Source organism: Lathyrus oleraceus, chromosome 5 (assembly GCF_024323335.1).
Source record: "Lathyrus oleraceus cultivar Zhongwan6 chromosome 5, CAAS_Psat_ZW6_1.0, whole genome shotgun sequence".
NCBI classification, from domain to species: domain Eukaryota; kingdom Viridiplantae; phylum Streptophyta; class Magnoliopsida; order Fabales; family Fabaceae; genus Lathyrus; species Lathyrus oleraceus.
Window position 1 is genome coordinate 155529672 of NC_066583.1, and position 23399 is coordinate 155553070.

General features: G+C 40.3%; 1 protein-coding gene across 1 annotated transcript; it reads left to right on the forward strand.

Annotated features, from left to right (window-relative positions):
- The first annotated feature begins 15953 nt into the window (after positions 1-15953).
- Positions 15954-18523, forward strand: LOC127079716 (uncharacterized). The gene is made up of 2 exons (XM_051020094.1): positions 15954-16577; positions 17008-18523. The coding sequence occupies exons 1-2, from the start codon at positions 16068-16070 to the stop codon at positions 18148-18150; spliced, it is 1653 nt and encodes a 550-aa protein (XP_050876051.1). The 5' UTR covers positions 15954-16067; the 3' UTR covers positions 18151-18523.
- The last annotated feature ends 4876 nt before the right edge of the window (positions 18524-23399 follow it).

The window sequence follows — 23399 nt, forward strand, 5'->3', positions numbered from 1 at the left end:
TATCAGCATAAATTTGACACTTATGGCACTTCCGAGCATACTTGAAACAATCGGATTCCATAGTCATCCAGTAATAACCCGCTCTCAACAATTTCTTAGCCATTGCATGTCCGCCGGCATGAGTACCGAAGGAACCTTCATGAACTTCCTGCATTAACATGTCCGCCTCGGGTCTGTCCACGCATCTGAGCAAGACCATGTCAAAGTTTCTCTTATACAACACATCATCCTGATTCAAATAGAAGCTTCCAGCTAGCCTCCTCAGGGTCTTCTTGTCATTCTTCGACGCACCTTCAGGATACTCCTGAGTCTTGAGGAAGTTCTTGATGTCATAATACCACGGCTTCTCATCAATCACAACAGACTCGGCTGCAAACACATACGCAGGCCTCTCGAGTCGATTCACCGCAACATGTGGCACATGATTCCACCAATGAACTTTGATCATAGACGACAAAGTAGCCAAGGCATCAGCCATTTGATTCTCATCCCGGGGGACATGATACAACTTCACCTTCTTGAAGAACGTCAGTATTCTTCTGGTGTAATCTCTATACGGAATCAAATGCGGCTGATTCGTATTCCAATCTCCATTGACTTGATTGACCACTAGAGCGGAATCTCCAAATATATCAAGGGTTTTGATCCTCAGATCAATGGCTTCTTCTATCCCCATGATACAAGCCTCATACTCAGCTTCGTTGTTGGTGACGTCAAACGTCAATCTGGCAGAAAAAGGTATATGAGCACCTTTAGGATTGATCAATACTGCCCCAACACCGTTACCGTTCATATTCACAGCCCCATCAAACATCAGTGTCCATTTGTCATCCGGATCCGGTCCCTCCTCGACAAGAGGCTCTTCGCAATCTTTCATCTTAAGATACATGATGTCTTCATCAGGGAATTCAAACATCATAGGCTGATAATCTTCAATCGGTTGCTCGGCGAGGTAGTCTGACAGAATACTACCTTTGATGGCCTTTTGTGACGTGTACTGAATATCATATTCTGTTAGAATCATCTGCCAACGAGCAACGCGTCCGGTGAGAGTCGGTTTCTCAAAGATGTACTTCACTGGATCCATCTTAGAAATCAATAAGGTAGTATGGTTCAACATATACTGCCTCAGTCGGCGAGCAGCCCAGGCCAAAGCACAGCAAGTTTTCTCGAGCAGTGAATATCTTGTTTCACAGTCGGTAAACTTTTTGCTAAGGTAGTATATGGCATGCTCTTTTCGACCAGACTCGTCATGCTGTCCCAATACACACCCCATCGAGTTCTCAGTCACTGACAGGTACATTATCAGAGGTCTCCCTGGAACTGGAGGTATAAGGATTGGAGGTTTCTGTAAATACTCCTTAATCTTGTCAAAAGCTTTCTGACAGTCATCGTTCCACCTGATTGCTTGATTCTTTCTTAGCAATTTGAAAATTGGTTCACACGTGGCAGTTAGGTGAGATATGAACCTTGCAATGTAGTTCAACCTCCCTAAAAACCCACGGACCTGCTTTTCCGTTTTTGGTTCAGGCATCTCTTGAATAGCTTTGACTTTCGCTGGATCAACCTCAATCCCTTTCTCACTGACAATGAAGCCTAAAAGCTTCCCTGATCTCACCCCAAACGTACACTTGTTCGGATTCAACCTCAGCTTGAACTTTCTCAACCGGTCAAACAGCTTCTGCAAATTAACCAGGTGCTCCTCTTCTGTCTGCGACTTCGCAATCATATCATCTACGTACACTTCAATTTCTTTGTGCATCATGTCATGAAAGAGAGTCGTCATTGCCCTCTGATAGGTAGCACCAGCATTCTTTAGCCCAAATGGCATCACCTTATAGCAGAACGTGCCCCAAGGTGTAATGAATGTCGTCTTTTCCATGTCCTCTGGCGCCATCTTGATCTGATTATATCCAGAGAAACCATCCATGAAAGAGAATACCGAGGATTGAGCCGTATTATCAACCAATACATCAATGTGAGGTAATGGGAAATCATCTTTCGGACTCGCTCTATTCAAATCCCGGTAATCGACACACATTCTGACTTTGCCATCCTTCTTCGGCACAGGAACGATGTTGGCCACCCATGGGGGATAACTTGTAACAGCCAAAAAACCCGCATCCCACTGCTTCTGAACCTCTTCCTTGATCTTAGTTGCCATATCAGGACTCGTTCTACGAAGCTTCTGCTTGACCGAAGGACATCCTTCTCTAAGAGGTAATCGATGCACCACAATGTCTGTATCCAACCCAGGCATATCTTGATATGACCAGGCGAATATCTCCACATATTCTCTCAGCATCTCAATCAGCCTCCTCTTGACAGAGTCCTCTAAAGCAGCCCCAATCTTGATTTCTCTTTTGGCGTCCTCAGTACCCAAATTAACAACCTCCAACTCCTCCTGATGAGGTTGGATGACCCTTTCCTCCTGCTTCAGCAATCTGACCAATTCTGCAGGAAGTTCACAGTCTTCCTCACTCTCCTCTTCAGCTTGGTAGATGGGATTGTCGAAATCATACTGAGCCATAACAGAACTGTTCATAGTGAATGCCATAAGATCGCTTCTGCATGTTTAATGCTTTGTTTTAGAAAAAGAGTTCAATAAAGTCACAAAAAACAAAAACATTGCCATTTTTATTGTTTTTGAAAAAAAATGAAAACAAAAAATAGAAAGACAGGGATCACAAAGTTTGATTTCAAAAAATGTCCTTCATTAATGATAATCATTAAAACATGATGAGGCCCTACAATGAATCACTACGCCTTGGGCAGATCGTAGGATTTTCATGCAAAATGAAAAAACAACAGAAAATTACTCTGTCAGAAGAGTAACTTGAACCACTTCTTCAGCCGTCCAGTTGTTGATAGACCCCCCTGGTGCACACGGGCGAACCCAGTTGTCCAAATCACAATCACTGTCACAGTCTTCACTACCGGTTGCAGAGACGTCGCCATGATTCATCAGCCCAGCGCTGGTAAAGGTACTCGGACCCGCTTGACCATTCTGCTCTGCTTGGAGAGGCTCATAACCAACGCCAAATTTGTCTTCTTTGACAGGCAAATCCACCATCTTGCCCCAGCCTTCAGCTTTGCCAGAATCAACAACCTCCTTAGCCTGCTTGTAAGAAGTAATTGAAGCACCTGGCTTCCTCTGCTCAGCGTACGCCACTTTCTCAAGAGCCACAGTCTCAAACGCCTGGCATAAGGTTTCGTGGATCTCGCCATCCACCTCAACATATTTGAACGAGGATAGATGACTCACCAGAATCTCTTCTTCACCGCACACGTCACAATCTGACCGTTCCAGACATACTTGAGTTTTTGATGGAGAGTCGACGAGACTGCCCCTGCTGCATGAATCCATGGACGCCCCAATAAACAACTATAGGCGGGCTGGATGTCCATAACATAGAAGATGATATCGAATACCTCAGGACCTATCTTCACAGGCAAGGTAACTTCCCCACACACAGAACGTTTGGATCCGTCGAAAGCACGAACGATCAGGTCACTGGGAGTAAGCACAAACCCTTCCACATCAATCTTCTTCAGAATCTGCTTAGGCAGCACATTCAGCGACGACCCGGTGTCTACCAATACGTGAGACAACACTGCCCCCTTGCACTCCATGGTGATGTGCAAGGCTTTGTTATGGTTCCGCCCTTCAGGCGTTAAGTCCAGGTTGGTGAATCCTACACCATGCCTGGTGCTCACATTGGCCATCACACCCTCCAGTTGATTGACAGAAATCTCCTGAGGCACGTAAGCCAGATTCAACATCTTCAGCAAGGCATTACGGTGTGCCTCAGAGCACAACAACAGTGAAAGTATAGAAATCTTGGACGGAGTTTGATTCAACTGATCTACAATCTTGTAGTCACTCTTCTTGATTATTTTCATAAACTCCTCCACGTCCTTCTCAAATGACCCCTCGGGCGCTTCCTTCTGGACAGGTTCTTCCTCAACCACAGCTTGCTTACCCTTTGCTTTGGCGAGAGCCTCAGCATTATTGTCCCTCAAAGGCTGCGGTGCGAACAGACGACCGCTTCTGGTAAAACCTCCTGGACCCCCTACATTATCCACAGCCGGACCAACAGTTGCAGGAACTCTATTCGGTAAACCAATTGTCACTGGAGTTTGATTCACTGGTCTCGTCTGACTTTCAGCCCTTCTGTAACTGCGGTAAGCATTATCATACTTCCACGGCACGGCTCTACTATTCTCAACAGCCCTTCTTCCAGACGCGGCGATAGTAGTTGGAGCACTGATGGTTACAGGCACGGAAATGGTAACTGGGGTACCATTTGTTGCAGGTGCACTAACGACCCTTTGTCCACGTCCTTCAGACGGTTTAAAGTAAATGGTGATAGTTGACACTGTCCCACGATCTTTTACAGCCCTACTGAATTGCAAACAACCCTCATCCATCATACCCTGGATACCGGCCCTTAACTGGTCGCAACCATTCTCAGATTCTGCACAGCCCAAACAATCCTCATCACAGCCCGAGTAGACACCCCCATTCAGCAGACGGCCCTTCACAACTAGCAGAGAAGTCTGAACATCATCAACATTAACAACCAGATCTTCAGCTTCTTTCCCCTCAATATTGTTCACTCTATGCCCACCATGCTGAGGCATAGGGTTGTTTACGACGTTAGGCACTGGAGCGAAGTTGATCGCCTTGGCATCGATCAAATCTTGGACCTTGTGCTGGAGAGCCCGACACTTCTCAGTATGATGCCCTGGTGCCCCAGAGTGAAAGTCACAACGGACGTTGGCGTCGTACCCAGGAGGCAATACTGTAGGCGGAGCCATTGTACGCAACTCAACCAACCCCAACCTGAGTAGTTCGGGCAGCAGTTCGGCGTACGACATGGGTAGCGAATCAAAACGTCGATCAGGCATCCTTTGTCTGGGCTGATACGGACGTTGTTGTTGTTGTTGTTGCGGTTGTTGAACTCTTTGTTGTTGTTGTTGACGAGGTTGGGGTGCCGGAATGGTCACTGCAGCAACCTGACGGTGTTGACTTCTGTTCTGATCTCTGCGGTGTTGAACAGCATTAGTTTCACCCTCTCTTCGACGAGGTGCCCCAGCAAACGGCTTCTTAGAAGAAGAGGAACCAGCATCTTGGATCTTCCCAGTTTTAATCAAGCTCTCAGTCCTCTCTCCACAAATGACAACATCAGAAAAACTACCGAATGGGCAGCTCCCCATCCGGTCCATAAACACACCCTGAAGAGTACCGATAAACATATCTGTCAACTCCCTCTCCAGCATAGGGGGTTGAACTCTAGCAGCCAGTTCACGCCACCTCTGGGCGTACTCCTTGAAGCTCTCATTGGATTTCTGACAAAGACTCTGCAGCTGAGTCCGGCTCGGTGCCATGTCCATGTTATGTTTATATTGCCTCAAGAAGGCCTCACCCAGATCCCTCCAGCATCGGATCGAATCTCTCTTTAATTCCATGTACCAGTCCAAAGAAGCCCCAGATAGACTATCTTGGAAAAAATACATCCACATCTTTTCATCATCGGTATACGCAGAGATTTTTCGATAATAAGCCTGCACATGGGTGCGAGGGCAAGAAGTACCGTTGTATTTATCGAAGGACGGTGCTTTGAACTTGTAAGGGATTCTCAAACCTTCCACCAACCCCATATTGGTAACATCAAAACCGAGAGAATTTTGACATTCCATAGCTCTAATTTTCTCAGCAAGGGCATCAACTTTACGATCCCTCTCATCAACCCTTCCCAGAACGTCTTCGTCTTCACTGAGCAGAGTGAACATATCCTCTTGTCTGTCAACAATCGGAGCAGGATTACGGGCCGGGGCACGGACTGCTCTGGCATTAGCGGCATCTGGAGCAATAGGTTGACCGTTGATTCGAATACCCCCCAACTCATCACCTACAGCATAGTTGTTGATGGGTACAGCAGCAGCAACATTGTTATCATTGACCGGGCCTCCCTCTGGCGGAGCATGGTTGACCGGTGGAATTGCAGCCTCTTGTCTCTGAACCATGGCTCGAAGTTCTTCTTGACCTTGTGCAACCCCTTGCATCATATTCATAAACTGGGCCATGTTAGCCTTCATCTCAGCCAACTCAGCTTGAACTTGATCCATACCTCTCTGTTGATTCAGTCTTGTTGAGTAGCGGTGCGGACGTTGATCAGCTATCCTGCCTGAACAGGAACCAAGAGTGAGAAGTCACGACCAAGAACACCTGTTATGCAAAATGATATGAGTATGGTGCTAATGATGCGTATGATGCACATGATATGTTCATTCCTCAGGCATTCAAAGAGCCTGAGTCATCCTCAAAAGATGGCAACCTGCAGCAAGAACAACACAGAAGCACAGAAACAACATACACAAGAGTGATGAGTACAAGGTGAAACCAACAACCTCATCTATATGAGTAATAGGATCATACAACAAAGTCGACAAAGAAAATCCAAACAATCGGAGTACAACAATGAATCCCATCCAACAAGCCTGGAGGTGATTCTCAACATACATATCAAAGATACAAGCTAAGACAAACGGCCTCCCGGAATGAGAGTCTTCAAGTACTGACACTGGTCTATCAACAGGTCACATTCTGAACATTCTGGCAAAAGAGTGATCTTCTCCTTCAGTTGTCGTCTAAGCTCTACCACTTCTCCTCCAAGGTGGTTCTCTGATGCCTGTCTCAAGTCTACTTCCTTCTTCAACTGGATGTCTTTATCTCTGAGTTGCTTCTCCAAGTCTCTGATCTTCTTCTGATAGCTGGCCTCAACTCTCTGCAGCCTCAAGCACTCCCGGTGTTCTGCATCTAACATGCTCTCCACCTCCTCGTAGGATCTCTTCTTGCTTCTCAGTCTGCTAGCATCTTCTTCTCGCACTCCTCTGAGTTGATGAGCCAAGTTCAAACTATCAGCTTTGGCTTTGTACAGCTCCATCTGGGTATCTTGCTCCTTCCCTCTCAAACGGCGATTCTCCATCAGGGCTTGCTTGTAGTGCTCCGCAGGCACACTCTCAGCAAGGATCAAAGGTGGTTGCTCCTGCAACGGCTCCATCCTATCGTAGGGTAACAACAAAGTTTCTACTCTCTCCTTGACCCAATCAGTGTAATCAGGCATAGCAACGACAAACTTCTTCCCTAAGACAGATCCATCCTTCACACCAATAGACTTCCAAGCTTTCCCTATCTGCTCCAATCTAGCCGGGTCACTCTGCTTCTCAAAATACACACTTTCAGCTACCTCAGCCTCAAGTGGTCTTCCCTTCATCACAAACCCCAACTGGCGAAGAGAAAGAACCGGGTTGTAATTGATGCAACCCCTAGTCCCTACGAGTGGCACATTACGGAATCCTCCACAGCTCATAATGACGTTACGCACATCCATCCGGTAAGATTGCCATCTGATATCATAGGAGGTAAGAGACATAACCCTCTGAGTCCACTTATGCGTGCTCTGAGCATCCACAAAAGGTCCACTGACTGGCAGGAGAGACAAGAACCATCTGAGCAAAAGCGGGAGACAACACCTGATAGCCCCACCCTTACCATGCCTACTGTGAATAGCATAGTAAGTGTCAGCTAACAGAGTAGGAACTGGATTTCCTCCAATGAAAATACTGACTGCAGCATAGTCAACAAAATTGGGCATACTCGGAAACAGGACGATCCCATAGATCATGACGGCCAACTGAGCATGAAAGGCTTCCCAACTTCCCTTCTCTGCTTCTTCTCTAGCTACCCTCAACAGAAACTTCAAAGGCAATCCTACAACATCCCCACTGGACTTCCAACTATCGCTGACTTCCTTGATACCCAAATGGAGAGCTCTGGCAACAACTCTGAAATCAACCTCCTTGGGCACATCCAAGAAAGGAACCTGATACCGGACCGGGACACTCAGCAGAATGGAGTACTCCTCAAGAGTAGGCGCCAACTGATAATCTTGAAAGGTGAAACAATGAAGCTCTGGGTCGTAGAACTGTAGAAGAGTCTGCAACGGCACCGGATCGACTACCATCTTCAACAGTGTCAGAATATCTCCATACTGGTCAACAAACCCCTTCTGGTTACCACTGGTCATAAGGTTGCTCAACTCAATCAGAGACGTCAAAGGTTCACGGTGAAAGCTGTAGGAACAAGTCTTCCGCTTCAACTCTGGGACTGTTGCCATCTCTATCAGTGAACAAGCTCTGGAATGTACCTGAGAAATGATATGCATGCAGGGATTAGTTTTTTTTTTTTTTTTTTTTTTTCTTTTCTTTTTTTTTTTTTTGTATCTTTTTTTTTATTGCGTTTCTTTTGAAAAATAAATATGCTATGATGCAAATGATGCAGACTGGACTGGTTGGCTGTGTCTCTCGGAACACAGGATCAAAGCTTCGGCTTGAACTCGGAACCACAAATTCATCTGAAACCCAAAGTCATCTGAGACCCCAAAATTCTGAACCAATAGTCACCAACAGGATCACAAGTCACCAACAAGTCACCAACAAGTCACCAACTGTACCTGTAATAATGATCATTCCCTCCCCACTCACGGGTGTCATCTAGGCCAGGGTAAGGTCGAGAGAAACGCAGCATAAATAACCTTTCGCAGAACATCATCATATACACACCCGAAGTATGTAACGATAATATCCCACCAGGGTCTGAACTGCTCGTGATATCAATGTTCCGCTAAGTGGCGCAATACCACCCGCTTCCCATGAATCACTCTATTCCTAAGTATCCTAGATTTCACTCATGGCCTGGGTATTGGGCCTTTTACCTCATGTAACTCCCACCCCAACAGAGAGAAACAGACAACCAGCCAGCCAGATAAATAATGAATGAATGCAAACATTAATGCAAACAATAAATGCAAACGATAAATGCACATATATACAAATGAATGCAATAAATAACAGCCAATAGCAACCAAACCCTATCCTAGAGAGCGCTAGGAGAGACTCGCTTAGGGAAGATGGACCAGCAAGAGGTCAACTTCTCTATATCCCCAGCAGAGTCGCCAGCTGTCGCATCACGCGAAAAACCGGCGGGAAAACAAGAACAACAGAGCCGCCACCGTGCGTTATTTATCCCAAAAGAGGGAAAGGAAACGCTCAGAGTAAACCTGGAAAAGACATGGTCTCGCGACCAAAGAGAATGGGATCGGGAGTCGGTTATGCGAAGGGAAGGTATTAGCACCCCTACGCATCCGTCGTACTCGACGGGATCCACGCACAAAAGGAAGGAAAATGGTTGCTGAAATTACTGCTCACACACACACACAACTGGCTGAAAGAGACACAAGAAAACAAAAGAGACTGACTCGGCAGGATATCGCATCCTGGGCCTACTTAGTCTATCAGGCATAGACATCAGAGTCGAAGTAGTTCGGATTGGGGGAAAACATGCTCGCTAGGATATCGCATCCTATGCATACGTATCTCCTTTGGACGAAGGAGAATCAGAGCATTCGTAGCTCGGCTGACACGCACACAAACCAACACTGGCAAAGGCAAACGTGGAGCCTGACTGCCAATCACTGGACTTACATCAGCATCCGAACCAAAACACACACTGGAACCCAAATGCCACTCGATGGACTTACATCAGCTTCCAAGCACACAACAAGACAAAACAAAGACACAGGCGCCCGGAGAGATCAGCTCATCTCCTGCCTACGTACCTCATCTGGTATGAGGATCAGGGCGACGTAGTTCCCCTACGGAGGGATAAAGGACTAGCCTAACCAGATAACAGAGGGAGACACAACTCTAGGGAGACTACGACTCGAGCCTAGATGTTATCATGCAAAATCATCCCTAAGTTAAGGTTTCTAGCTAACTGGCACAGGGAGCCAGCCTATCCTAATCATGACTTGCACAGGAAGCAAGCCACACACACAGTTAACTTGCACAGGGAGCAAGCCAAGCAAAACCTAACTTGCACAGGAAGCAAGTCTAAACTAAACCTAACTTGCACGGGAAGCAAGTCAAACAAACACACAAGCACAGGTAGCACACACTATACACAAGCAAAGGGCTCAAACAAGGCTAGGTTTTAGTCGAGGGGTCATATCAACCTCAACAAACAAACCTCTGGAACTGGGTGAATGTGCTCTTAACCTTGCCATTGAGGGGCTAAGGTGAAGCAGATGAAAGGTGAGTGAAGATAAGACTTCACAGCTCTTATCCCTGGCCTGGGAGAGCTTAAGACAAGAATGTGTGGGTTCAGAAAGTGGGAACCCTTCTACACATTTAAAACTGACTCAACTGTACAATTGTACAAGATCTTGGGTTTGTATCTGCAATGCATCAACACAGCGATGTGAGCAAAGCAGATGACACACAGAATAGCAGGGGATAGGTTGCATATCCCTTGGGTTCTGCCAATTGCCTCTTCACTTAGGAGGTCTTTGACTCTATGCAAGGACAAAATTAAACATCCACAAACATGGCCTCTTAAGGAGGACTTCAGACAGTTGCCTGGCCAAGTAACAGGCCAGGTCTTCCAGACTACATGAAGATTAGAAATATACCTCAATGCAAATTGCTTATATAAGCAAAGCAAAGCAAAAGTTCACAAGGAACTGAGCAACTAAAAGCACCTGAAATAGTCAAGCAGACATTAGTATACAACTTCAAACAAAGCAAAAGGAAACAGAAGTCAACAGTCAACACAAGCAAGTGAATGCGCAAGGCACAAGGCTTAAGGCATGTGAGCCAAGCAACCTACGAAACAAAGAGGTTAGCTCATGATAATCAAATGAACTCAATCAAATTGTAATGATCTCTTTGAAGCATTTGTAGCTTAACCAAGTTGGAAGAGCAGTGTCGATTCGGTTGTTTTTTGGCCATGTTAACGTGAAACAGATGCTTTAAAACCCTCCTAATGATGAATGGTGAAGATGCTTTGGCTTGCAACAGCTTGAAAAGACTTCAACCACACTTTGCCATTGATGACACCTTGGGAAAACAGTCGGGCAAGAGGCTTCTACAGGTGGAGAAACAATGTTGGAATGAGCTCAAGATGTTGTTTGGATGATGAATCAACAAAGACAAGGTCGGGTTATTTGGAGTTTTTTAGCAGATTTTGAAAAGATGAAGAAAATGAGTTTTTTGAGAGCAAGTGTTTTTCTGTGATATCTTGTGGCTGCTGCTAGGGTTTCAGAGAGAATATGTTGAATATATATGCTGTTTGATGTTGCTAAGTGGAATGCTAATCATGGTTCATGAAAATGTGGAGTAGAGTTGGTAAAAGTGTACTTTTTTTCCAATTTTCAAGCAAGTTGGCATGGGTGTATGTACTGCACGAATTTGGGCTTTCAAACATGACACAAACCACATTTCTGAACTATTTCAATTGGCCAAATGGTTTAAAAAAGATTATTTTGAAAAGTCAAAATTCAACTCACTTGAAATTAATTAAGGCAAGTTCAAAAAGGCCATTTTGCATGGTGATGTTTTGGTGCATGAGGATGACATATTTGGAAAGATGAGGTCAAATGTGACTTGTTGGAAAAAACCCCACCAAATTTGGCCAAATGGTTTGAGAGATATGGCCTTTTGAAGTTCAAGAATTTCTGAAAATGATTCGATCATAACTTGCCAACCATACATGGGAATTGAGTGTTCTTGGACTTTTTGGAAATGGGAGAACAAGATATTCAACTTTCATGTTGGGCAAAAATTCATTTGAAGCTTGTATCATGATGTAAGTTTGAGGATCAAGACTTTCCATTTTTGGTAAATTTCAGTTACAGGTCAAGTTTCCCTTTTTGGAAATTTCTGATCTGGCTTCAAATTCTTCCATGATGGTGTTTGACATGATATATGAGGCCTATTTGGACATGAATAAGCTCTCTCAAACCAAATCCAACCATCAAAACCATAAAATCAGACACAGTTGACCAAGTTTGACTTTTTAGGGTTTCTGGCAGGCTGTGCATTGACTGATGACTTCTGAACATCCAATCCTTGACCAAAACACTTCAAATGGATCCCCAAGTCATGTGAACATGTTGGACCAACCCTAGGGCCTTGTTTCAATGAAAATTGCACTTGCTTGCTTGATTGACTGATCTCCTGACCAGTTTGACCTAATTCTTCTGATGACTTGCACTTGGGGCAAAGGGGACAATGCAATGTTATGCAGTGGACCATGTTATGTTATGACCTAATATGAGAATGTATGTACAATGATAGGTGCAAATTTGAGGTGCTACACCTTTCATTGCCATTTACATTTCATTTAACTTGTTTATGTTTATGCCATTTTCACTTTGCTTATTTGAGCCATATCTTGTGATTGTGCATATTCTATTTGTGCATTTTGATTTTGTTTGTGGTCTTAGGACCTTAAAGCACTTAATAAACAAACAAAAAAACCTAAAAAACATTTGGTGGACTGTTGATCTTGATCTGGACTTTTGGACGTAGGATTAGGCAACATTCCCTGTGCAAAAAGGACTTGGCCAATGCCAACATTTTTTAGACCAAGTTATTGTGAACTGAGTCTTCATCTGATGCAAGTCTTGGGATTTATTTGAATTCATTTGCTACTTTGTCTTGGTGCTAATTGTTATTTTGATCTTGTGTTTGATGCTTTGTTCTGAGTTGATCAAGGAATATTTCATCTGATATATGAGAAGATAAATAAGACTGCTAGCTATGGGATTTGCTTGTTTGGATGTGACTATCTTTATTTGATGCCTTAATATTCTTGATGTTTGGATATTTCTAATTGCTTATTGAGTACTGCTTGATTCAAAGTCCAAAGGGAAAATGAGTTTTCTATATGACATTCTTGTCTATTGGATTGCATCCCATTGGTCAGATCTTTTTAACTCTTAACTTTTAATTTTATACTTAGGATAATCTCTTCATCTTCCCCCACTTCTTAAATTTCAAAATATCTTCCCCTTTTCAAAAACTTTCTTTGCTCGTGATTTCAAACTTAGACCTTATTTCAAGTAGAAACTTTGGCCTTATGCCATTGAATTTTTGAACTTCTTTTCTTAAAATCAAATTTGTAAATAAACTTAATCATATTGACTTAAAATTTTAAAAAGACAAAAAGAAATAACAACTTCATTCAAACTTTTGGTCCTTGGTCCCCTTCTTAATTAAATTTGTGTTAAAAGTAATTCACCAACTTTGAAATTGTTACCACGAACTACGAGGTTTTGATTTCTCATTTCTATGTTGGTACGTAGGCACAAGTCCGAAGGTCTTGTCAAACACAAAAATATAATCAATGAATTCTTTTCTCATTCTCACACTCTATTTTTCTCAAACATCTTTTATACCAAAAACACATACACACATAAAAAAGACTCCCTATGAGTACCTAAGACACTTTGGGTGCTAACACCTCCCCTCTGTGTAACCAACCCCCTTACCTGTAATCTCTGGCATTTTATTAGTTTTGATTTGAAAACTTCTTATCTTTGGGTTTTGTTCGCACTTTTCCCTTTTCCTTTGGAAACAATAAAAGCGCGATGGCGACTCTATTTTCATTGACGTTAAGCTTATTCATAACTTGATGGTCACGAATTTACCGCTATACACTTTACCATTTAACTAATTATATTTTATATTACAATTAATTGTAAATAATATTTTTCAATTTTTTTTAATCTAAGGTGGTCAGTAAGGGGGATGAACTACAATAGGTGTCTGAAACATGCTATAGTAGTCTATCGCAATCTATTGGACCATACGATGTAATACTCCTACACAACTATATTTTAATTTAAAAATACTTATCAAATTATTTATCATCTAATCGTTTCATATTGTTTTACAGTTTATCTGGAGGCCATATCTGGGTCTTGATCATGATGTGAACCATGACGATGTTGCAGTTTGGACAACAAAGACACCAATTATCCGGTTCACTACTGTGAAAATGCACCAGAGTGATCGGGTCAAACTGCAGTTCGGCATGCAACAACAAATTCTAGAATCTCCCACGTGTTTGGGAAATTGGCATCAAAAAAGAGTTGATGCCCAATGGGATTATTCCGACTAGAGAGACTTTGCAAAAGAGATGTGTCGTCAATGGAGGAATCGACGACAACACATCTTAAATGAAACAGTCATCCATGGTGCAAGACCAACTCAACAGTATATGACATGGTTTAGGTCGGTAACAACTCAATAATTTGTGTCTGAGCCGTAGTATTTGATGGATCCACGCCAACTAGCTTCATCATTGTACACCCAACAACAAGTCCCTGTCCAACACCAATGTCAAACCACCCAAACCCAACAACCAAACACCCAACTTCGCAACCCATTCATGCCATCCACCCAACAACCAAACACCAAACATTGCAATCCGTTCATGCCACTCACCCAACCACAAAACCAAGAATCAAACCCTATCCACCAACAACCATACGCTTCAACCACAACTGTCTATAGCCCAGATGATTCATATGGGTCACTTCATCGTAGCCCCCCACTAATGACCACTCAAACATCTCATCACCAAAACACACAACCATTGTTTAACTATAGTACGCACCAGGAACCATTGCTTCGTTTCCAAAACGATTCAATGTCCCAATTTGGGCAACTATACCCCATCGACCTAACTACGATGACATGGGCACCGAACTCCATTACAGAAGCGTGTTGGCCAGAGTCCCTTCGGATATAAATGATGACACATCTGTCAAATACCGCTGGAACTTCCGTCGAACCTTCACACCAGCCATCATTCGATCAGGTCAGCACACAAAGACCTCAAACACCTCAGGAAAATCGTGGGAGACCTCGGAGACAAACTAATGCACCTGGATGTGGAATAGGGGGACGTTTCGATCGGGCAGGTCATTAAATTTTTGTCAATCCCATGTAACATTTATTATATTATGAATATTTTTTTTTACATTATTATTTATTATTTCATAAATAAAAAAAATTAAAAGAAAAGAATGATTTTTTTAAAAATAATACAAGGGTGTATACGCCAGATGAATTGACGCATACACCATAAGCATTAAGTAGGCGCCATAGGCATTGGCGCATCCTCATGAGGCACAATGCAGGCGCCAAGGGCATTGACACCTCCTCATGAGGCTTCCAATGCAAGCGCCAAGACCTTAGGCGCCTCCTCTTGGTACAAAGCGGATATGCCAGTTCATTTGACGCATCTTTTTTTTAAATGTGGTTATTTTGAAAAAAAATTGAAAAATTTGTTATTTTGGAATTATTTTTGAAAATGTTGGTTATTTAAAAAAAAATTGTGGAATGGAATATTAGTTCTGCTCCGTTATAAAATATTCAAACAGTTGAATATAATTTATGTTCCGTTCCACTTCGCTCCATTATATTCCGTTTCGCTATATTAGTTTTAAATTATCAAAACATAGCCTAAAATTTAATGAGAAAAAAGACTATGCACTGACAGTGTAAAATATTTTTACACAGTCAACCAATCAGAGACGTGCATCCCGCCAAATCACACGTTTAATTTTAAAATACTGGTATGACATGGCAGAACGTTATAATTCTATTGGATGATGGTGTAAAGAAAGTTTACACTGACAGTGCACTACCTTTAATCTCAAATTTAATATCCTTTTAAATATAATGTAATTAAGATAGAGTTTAATTGAAATACCCTGACAGTATAAAAGGATTTTACACCATCAGTTAATCATAAACGTCGGATATTAAAAGAAGTTTGACTTTTATTTTAAAAATCTATAAAGTAATACAAACGGATGATAGTGATGAATTGACGGTGTAAAATTTTTTACACTGACAATGTATAGTAATTAATCTAATTAAGATAATTTTCTTGTTCAAAATAAATAACAGCTATTTTGTTTGATTGAAGTTGGTACTTAGAAGGGCAAGCGGCATTGAATATTTTGTAATGAATATGTTTGATTAAGATAGTCGTCTTAGCAAATTTAATTTATATTTATATTTATTAATATTGGTTTATCGTGAAGCTTCCGCGGGAAGGGACACAATTTTGAAGAGGCGAATTCCTTTTCTTCTGAAAACCCTAGACTCTTAAACATGGTTACGAGTTAAAATTGAACAAGATAAACATGGCGATCGAAATGCCTCAAGGCTTACCATTCTCCGTAGACACATGGACTCCATCCTCCAAAAGCAGCAAAAGACATCATTTCCTCACACACGCTCACAAAGACCATTCCTCAAACATCACTTCTCATTCCTCTTTCCCTATTTACTCCACTCTTCTCACCAAAACCCTACTTCTCCAACATTACCCTCACCTTCATCCTTCCCTGTTTCTCCAAATCGAAGTAGGTCATTCCTTGATCATCCATGATCCCCACGGGAATTTCACCGTCACCGCTTTTGACGCCAATCACTGTCCTGGTGCCGTCATGTTCTTGTTTGAAGGCCAATTTGGGAATATTTTACACACTGGAGATTGCAGACTCAACCTTGAATGTCTTCTCAATTTACCTGATAAGTATGTAGGGAGGAAAGGAAAAAAGGCTACATGTCCTCTTGATTGTGTTTTCTTAGACTGTACTTTTGGCACTTTCTCTCGTTCCATGCCTACCAAACAATCCTCCATTCAACAGGTTCACTAACTTTTCACTTTTTTTTTTTTTTTTGCTTACACCATCAAATCCATGACTTTTTTTTTAATCATTGAGTACCTTGAACATTGTTAACTCTATAATGTATGAGCATTTTGTACACAACAATTTGGCGATAATAATATTTTAATTCCCTGCTTCATATTTAGCACCTTCAACCGTACTCTTTCTAGTTGCCAAGACTCGTCATTTCTTTGTTAGGAATTGAATTAAGTAATAACAGGTAGATTCTTAAGCCCGAGCATGCTTTCTTTATCCTTTTTCTTTTCTTTTCGCAGTTCCAATTTTTGAAACTTTCGATGTATTAGTAGATAGATGCATATCAGTGAGTTATATCCATCATCTGCAATATCGATAACTCATTATGAGTAATGTTCTATCTGACAGTTTTGATTATGGAACTACAAAGCAGGTTGTTAATTGTATATGGAAGCATCCTGATGCATCGAAAGTGTATCTTACCTGTGATGTCCTCGGTCAGGAAGACATCCTTGTTCAAGTATCCCAAACATTTGGAGCAAAGATATATGTTGATAAAGCCCAAAATCCAGAATGTTTCAAGAATCTAATGGTTACGGCACCTGAAATCCTTTGTGAAGACCCATCTTCTCGTTTCCATTTATTTGATGGATCTCCAGGACTATATGAAAGAGCACAAGCAAAACTGGTTGAGGCCAAGGCAACTCTCCAGACTGAGCCTCTCATTGTCCGCCCTTCTGCTCAGTGGTATGCTTGTGAAGAAGTCTCAGATGTTCAAAACACTAGAAAAAAGAGGATGAGTGAAGCAGTTAGGGATCAATTTGGTGTTTGGCATGTCTGTTACTCAATGCACTCTTCCAAGGAAGAATTGGAAGAGGCACTTCAAATTCTTGCTCCAAGGTGGGTTGTTTCAACAACCCCTACCTGCAGGGCTATGGAGCTCAATTATGTTAAGAAATACTGTTTTAATTCTAAAGCCGGTCTCAATAACTCTGTGTTGAAGCTTCTGGATTTGACTGTGGAAACTTCTGACAATGTTGATGAATTTGTCAAACCAACTGTTATCTTGTGCCAGCCTTGTGCAAAAACTAAATCACCTATCAAGCTGTACAGTGATGCGAAAGCACCGGAAGAGTTGACTCTTCCGAATAATCGCTCGCCTGTCACGTTATTTGGAAGAGCAAGGCTTGGTCTCCAAGATGTCGGCTTTTCACAAGTACCATGCAATATTTTACCAGTTAATCCTTTGCAAACAGATTCAAGTGATGCAAGACAAGAATGTTTAGATGCTGCTGCTGAAGTGAAACGGGAGAGATCACCAGAGAGAAAGGAAGATTTACATAATGTAAATAAGATTCCGCAATCTGAGGTTCAAGTAAACATACGAGCTCATAAGAGTGACTCTGACGAAAATATTGGATCCCTGGGCTTGAGTGAACATATCAAAAAGTATTACAGGCCAATGAATATTCCTGCGCTTCTTCCCTCGTTAGTGGATCTTAGGAATTCCATGAAGCGTGCCAAGAGGAGATTTGATCAGTTTTCTGCGGTTAATCGGAAAATGCCCATGGACTGACGAATCTTCAGATTTTAAATGAATTTATTTCACCTTGCTCTTTCTCAGATTACTATCTGTGTTGCAAAAGTGAGTGCTTGGCAAGAAGCAGCGAGGCGGGGAGGCAGAATTTGCAGGAGCAAGGAAAAATGTTGCGGATTTGTTTCAATAATGTTATAGACATTATATTTTCTTTGAATATAAGAGATACATCAAAAGATGCCTGATATTGTGGAATAAAATTGAGTGGGAATTGAAATAATTTTTCTCTCAAGACATGGAGCAGCAAAAGTTGAGATGAAAACTTCTAGTTGCATCTTATATATTTGTTATGTTTAAGATATTTTGTTTATATTTGACTCTAACATTCAATAAATAATTTTTTTTCTATTAATTTCGTAATTAAAAGCTTAACATTTAAAAATAATGAAGTGAGTGTTGAGTTCAAATTTCACGTTCTTACATGGAATGTTGGTGTAGCTATCAATTAAATTAAATTTGATTAATTAAATAAATTTTAATATTTTATATATGCTTATTGCATACCAAAAATCCTATTATATTATTGTTAAATTTATATAAAAATATATCATATTTAAATCAAAATTAAAATTACATTAAAAACACTGCTTATATCTTATATTATATATAAATGTGCAATAAAAAAATCATATATCATTCTATTATTTTTTTTATCAAATACACTCGATGTATCCATCTTGTCTGCAACATATACTCAACCTACCCACTTTATCAGCTACAGATACTCAAAAGCATTTAAAAAGATGTCTATTAATTATGGATGAAGAACATCCGATGTCTTAATTATGGGTGAAGAACATCGAGGAACTATAGACAATATTGTGGAGTTTCTAAGTTATTATTTCCTAATACTATAGCTTATTTAAGTTCCTTAATACTATAGTTTATTACTTTTTCTTACTTATTTCCTTAATTATCTTTTGTTAAGACCCAAAGAGATTTCGATGTCGTGTACATGAATATGTACCACACGGTCCATTGATAAAATCATATTTACGATCATGCGGTTTTGATAATGTACTCAACATAGTCCCATACTCTTTTGATTATAAATTTATTTTTGTTTTGGTAGAAAGATGGAGACCCCAGACCCACACATTTCACCTTTCATTCGGTGAATGTACTGTCACACTAGAGGACATACACATATTGTTGGGTCTACCTATTGATGGTAAGATTGTTAATGGTAGAATTAATTGAGATAACTCTATATGCGAAGAATTGTAAGGTGCCCCTTTGTGTGAAGATACAACTACGGGACAAATTTCGGGTCAACCTAGAGACCAATGTGTTAATTTAAAATATCTTAAACAACACTATTCAAGTATAACATTAAGCGAAGAATCGACAGAGTATGAAAAGATAGTTAAAGCTCGTTGTTATATTATGATTATATTTGGTAATTTTTTATTTCCTGAAAGGATTGGTAATACGGTAAATGTTATGTATTTGTCGTTGTTACGAAACATAAATAAAATAGACACATATAGTTGGGGTTGAGCTATTTTGTCCCATCTATATAGTTCGTTGTGTAAAAATACAAAAAAGAATACTTCTACGTTTTATCATTGCGCCTTTTTGCTACAAGCATGAGGTTGGTCGAGAATGCCTTCACTCGCCCTGGTCAACGAGAAGCCATTCACATTCCCCTTCGTAACAAAGTAAGTTTATCTTAAATCTTTGAATTTGTTAGCCTTTATACTACAACTATTTGTAACTAATATATTTTCAATCTTTTCATTTTAGATGGTCAGTTCTGGGGATGAACTACAACAGATGTCCAAACACGCTATAGTAGTCTATCGCAATATTTTAGACCACCTTGGACCAGACGATGTATTACAATTAAGCAACTCTAAATTTGGTTTTAAAAAATTACCAAATTACAAATCTTCTAATCATGTATTTTTCTTATATAGATTATCTGGAGGCCGTATTTGGGTCTCAACCATCAGGTTAACCCTGATGCTGCTGCAGTTTGGACAGCAAAAACACCAATAATCGGGTTCACTACCGTGGAGATGCATCAGAGTGACCGTGTGATACTGCAGTTCGACATGCAACAACAAATTCTAGACCATTCGACGTGTTTGGGAGACTGAAATCAATAAAGAGTCGATGCCCGATGGGGTTATTTCGATTGGAGAGACTTCACTAAAGAGATATGTCGTCATTGGAAGAATCAACGTCGTCACATCTTAACTGAACCTAGCATACAAGGTGCTAGACCAGATCAACATTATATGGATTAGTTTAGGTCGGTTACAATGACACAGTTTATGTATGAGCCGAGGTATTTGATCGATCCACGCCAACGAGCTTCATCATCATACGCCCAACAACAAACCTCCGTCCAACAACCAACCCCACACCATTACCAAACCCAAGAATAATGTCAACTCACCCAAACCCAACGACTAACCTCACAACGTCACCAAACCATATACACCCAACCACTAACCACTCAACCTCGCAACCAATACATGTCACACACCCAAACACAAAATCAAGAGCCTGACCCATACCACCAACAATCATACGCAACCACCACATATGTCTATAGCCCCGATAATTTATATGATTTCACCTCATCCCACCATAGTCCCCCACCAATGAACACCCAAACATCCCACCGCCAAAGCATCCAACCACTGTATGACTTTCTTACACCACAAGAACCATTACTTCGTTTTTAAAATGATTCAATATCCTAATTCAAACAACCATACCGTCCACACATAACCCAACCATAACGAACCAACTACGACAACATGGGCAACACACTCAATTACGGCAGCATCGTTGACGCAACCTCCAGCTATTGGGAAGAAATGATGGCAAATATGTCAAATACCTCGGGACCCTCGCACCAACCACCTTTTTTGCATGCCAACACTCAAAGATCTCAAACACCTCAGAAAAATTGTGGGAGATCTCGAAGGCTAATTAATGCGTTGGGATGTGGAATACGGGGACGTTTCGATCTGGCGGGTCATTGATTTTCTATTCAATTGTTGAGTATTTGGATTTTATAACATAATATTATCAATTAGTTTTTATTTTATTTTTTATTTCAATTTTTTAATTATAATTATTTTTAAAAAAAAGAGTAAAGGAGTAGCCACATGCAGTGGCGCATGCTCCTATTGGATGCATGCATGTGCCAATTGCAGTGACATGATATGAATGATGTCGCCACCACCATTTACGCTTATATGTAAAATTCCAATGCATGCGCCAACCCTTATGGCTATTCCTCTTAAAATATTGTTTGTTTGATAAATAAATTAAAAAAGTGATTATTTTGATATATAATTTGAAGAAAAAAATTATTTTAAAAAAAATTCACACCAACTCATATTTTATAAATGAGAAAATAAGTATTTTAACTTAATATATAGATGAGAAAATAAGTATTTCAACTTAATATTTATTTGGTTCAAAAGATAGGAAGTAAAAAGAAAAAATTGAATATATGTTTGGTCTATAAGGAGATGGAAAAACTTGTAAATTAGTTTTTCTTTTTATTCTTAATTAAAACAATTTGGAAAAAAATTGTTCATTATTTTTAAGACTTAACAACAATTTTAATAATTTTATTTTCATTTAAGATTTTAACTTTTCATGCTTAAGAGGCTATCACAATTAGGGATGATAAAACAGGTCGTAGTCTGTCGGGCTGGTTCGTGCATCCGCCAAAAAATGGTGAGTTGGATTGAGATTTTATATCCGCTTACCCGTTCCGCCTGCACCGTCTTAAGTCTGCCAAAAAAGGTGTTGGTTAGTCTGCCAACCTAGTTATCAAGTATTCATAATATTTATTTTGATTGGTTGAAGGTTAATGTTTGAACTATAATTTTGGAACTCTTGTTGATGGTTTTATTTTAGATGATTTTTTTTAATGATTTTATACTTTTATTTGTCATTTTATGCTTTCTAATTGATTGTTTGATGCTTTCTAATTGAAATGTAAATAAAGCCTTTTAATCTATTAAAAAAATGAAGATTTTTTTTTTAAAATTAGGCTCGCCAACCCGCCACCTTGGTGGGGAGGGGTAGATTTTTAAGCTCAATTTTATTTGGCGGGCTTGTTTGCCCCGCTAATTTTTTGGCGGACTTAAGGCGGGGCGGGCGACCCATTTTTCCACCCCTAATCACAATTAAGCAGCAAAGGAATCGTAACAATTCAATACTTGTGCGACATATACAACAAGAGATCAAGAAAGTGAGGAAGTATAGTTGTATTCATGTTAATCAGGAATCGAACAAATGTGAAGATGGTTTGGAGAAAGTAGGAGCTAAGCACAATTTATGGATAGTTTTTGTTGATTATTGTTTTAGGGAGATTCAATCAAAGCTTGTATTTTAAGGATATATGATTATTTCAAAAGAATTTAACTTGTCACCCCTCACTTATACTTGGTACCCCTCATTTAGAGAAATTTTACCATTATACCCTTGTATGAATTCCAGAAATTTAAGAAATTTATAGGTTTTTACCGATAATTTTGGAAATTTACTATTTTTTACCGCAACAAAGATGCATGTACCGTGAATTTATATTTTCTGGAAAAAACATACCGAAAATTTCAGAATTTGCGGTAAATGTGTGAAGTGTTTTTTGGAAATTATAAAATTTCCGGTAGAGGTATATAGAAAATTATGAACTTTCGTGAAATGTCACAACATTTCAGAAATTTTAAAATTTCCAGAATTCCGGAAATTTTAAGATTTCCGGTATGAGTCCAGGATTTAAAAAAAAAACTTAAATTTTTGGTATTTTCCACAGAAACTTGCATAATTGTTTCGATAAAAAAAACCACCACATATAATATATACATATTTTCCACAAAAATTGTGCTACATACAAGATTTCAAAATAAATTAGTATGACTTCCTAACTTCATCTTCTCAATGCATAATTCGTCCTTCATACGTTGACTCCCATGCTTTTGCATCTTCAATATAGTTTTGTCTCTAACTGTCAGTGACGGGAGGCAATGGACAATTAGGTTTCAACTTTACCTGAACCCAATGATTGTTGTTGATAAAACTAACATCAATAATTTGATGTCTGCTTGTATACATAGGTGAAGCTAAGGTAAGAGGGAAAAAATAATGTTAAGTCTCTTTGTCATGGAGAGAAATACGATATTGTATCTACAAGCAATAGGGTAACCCATATCAGGAATTTTTATCCATTTATCTCGACCTTGAACACCTAAATG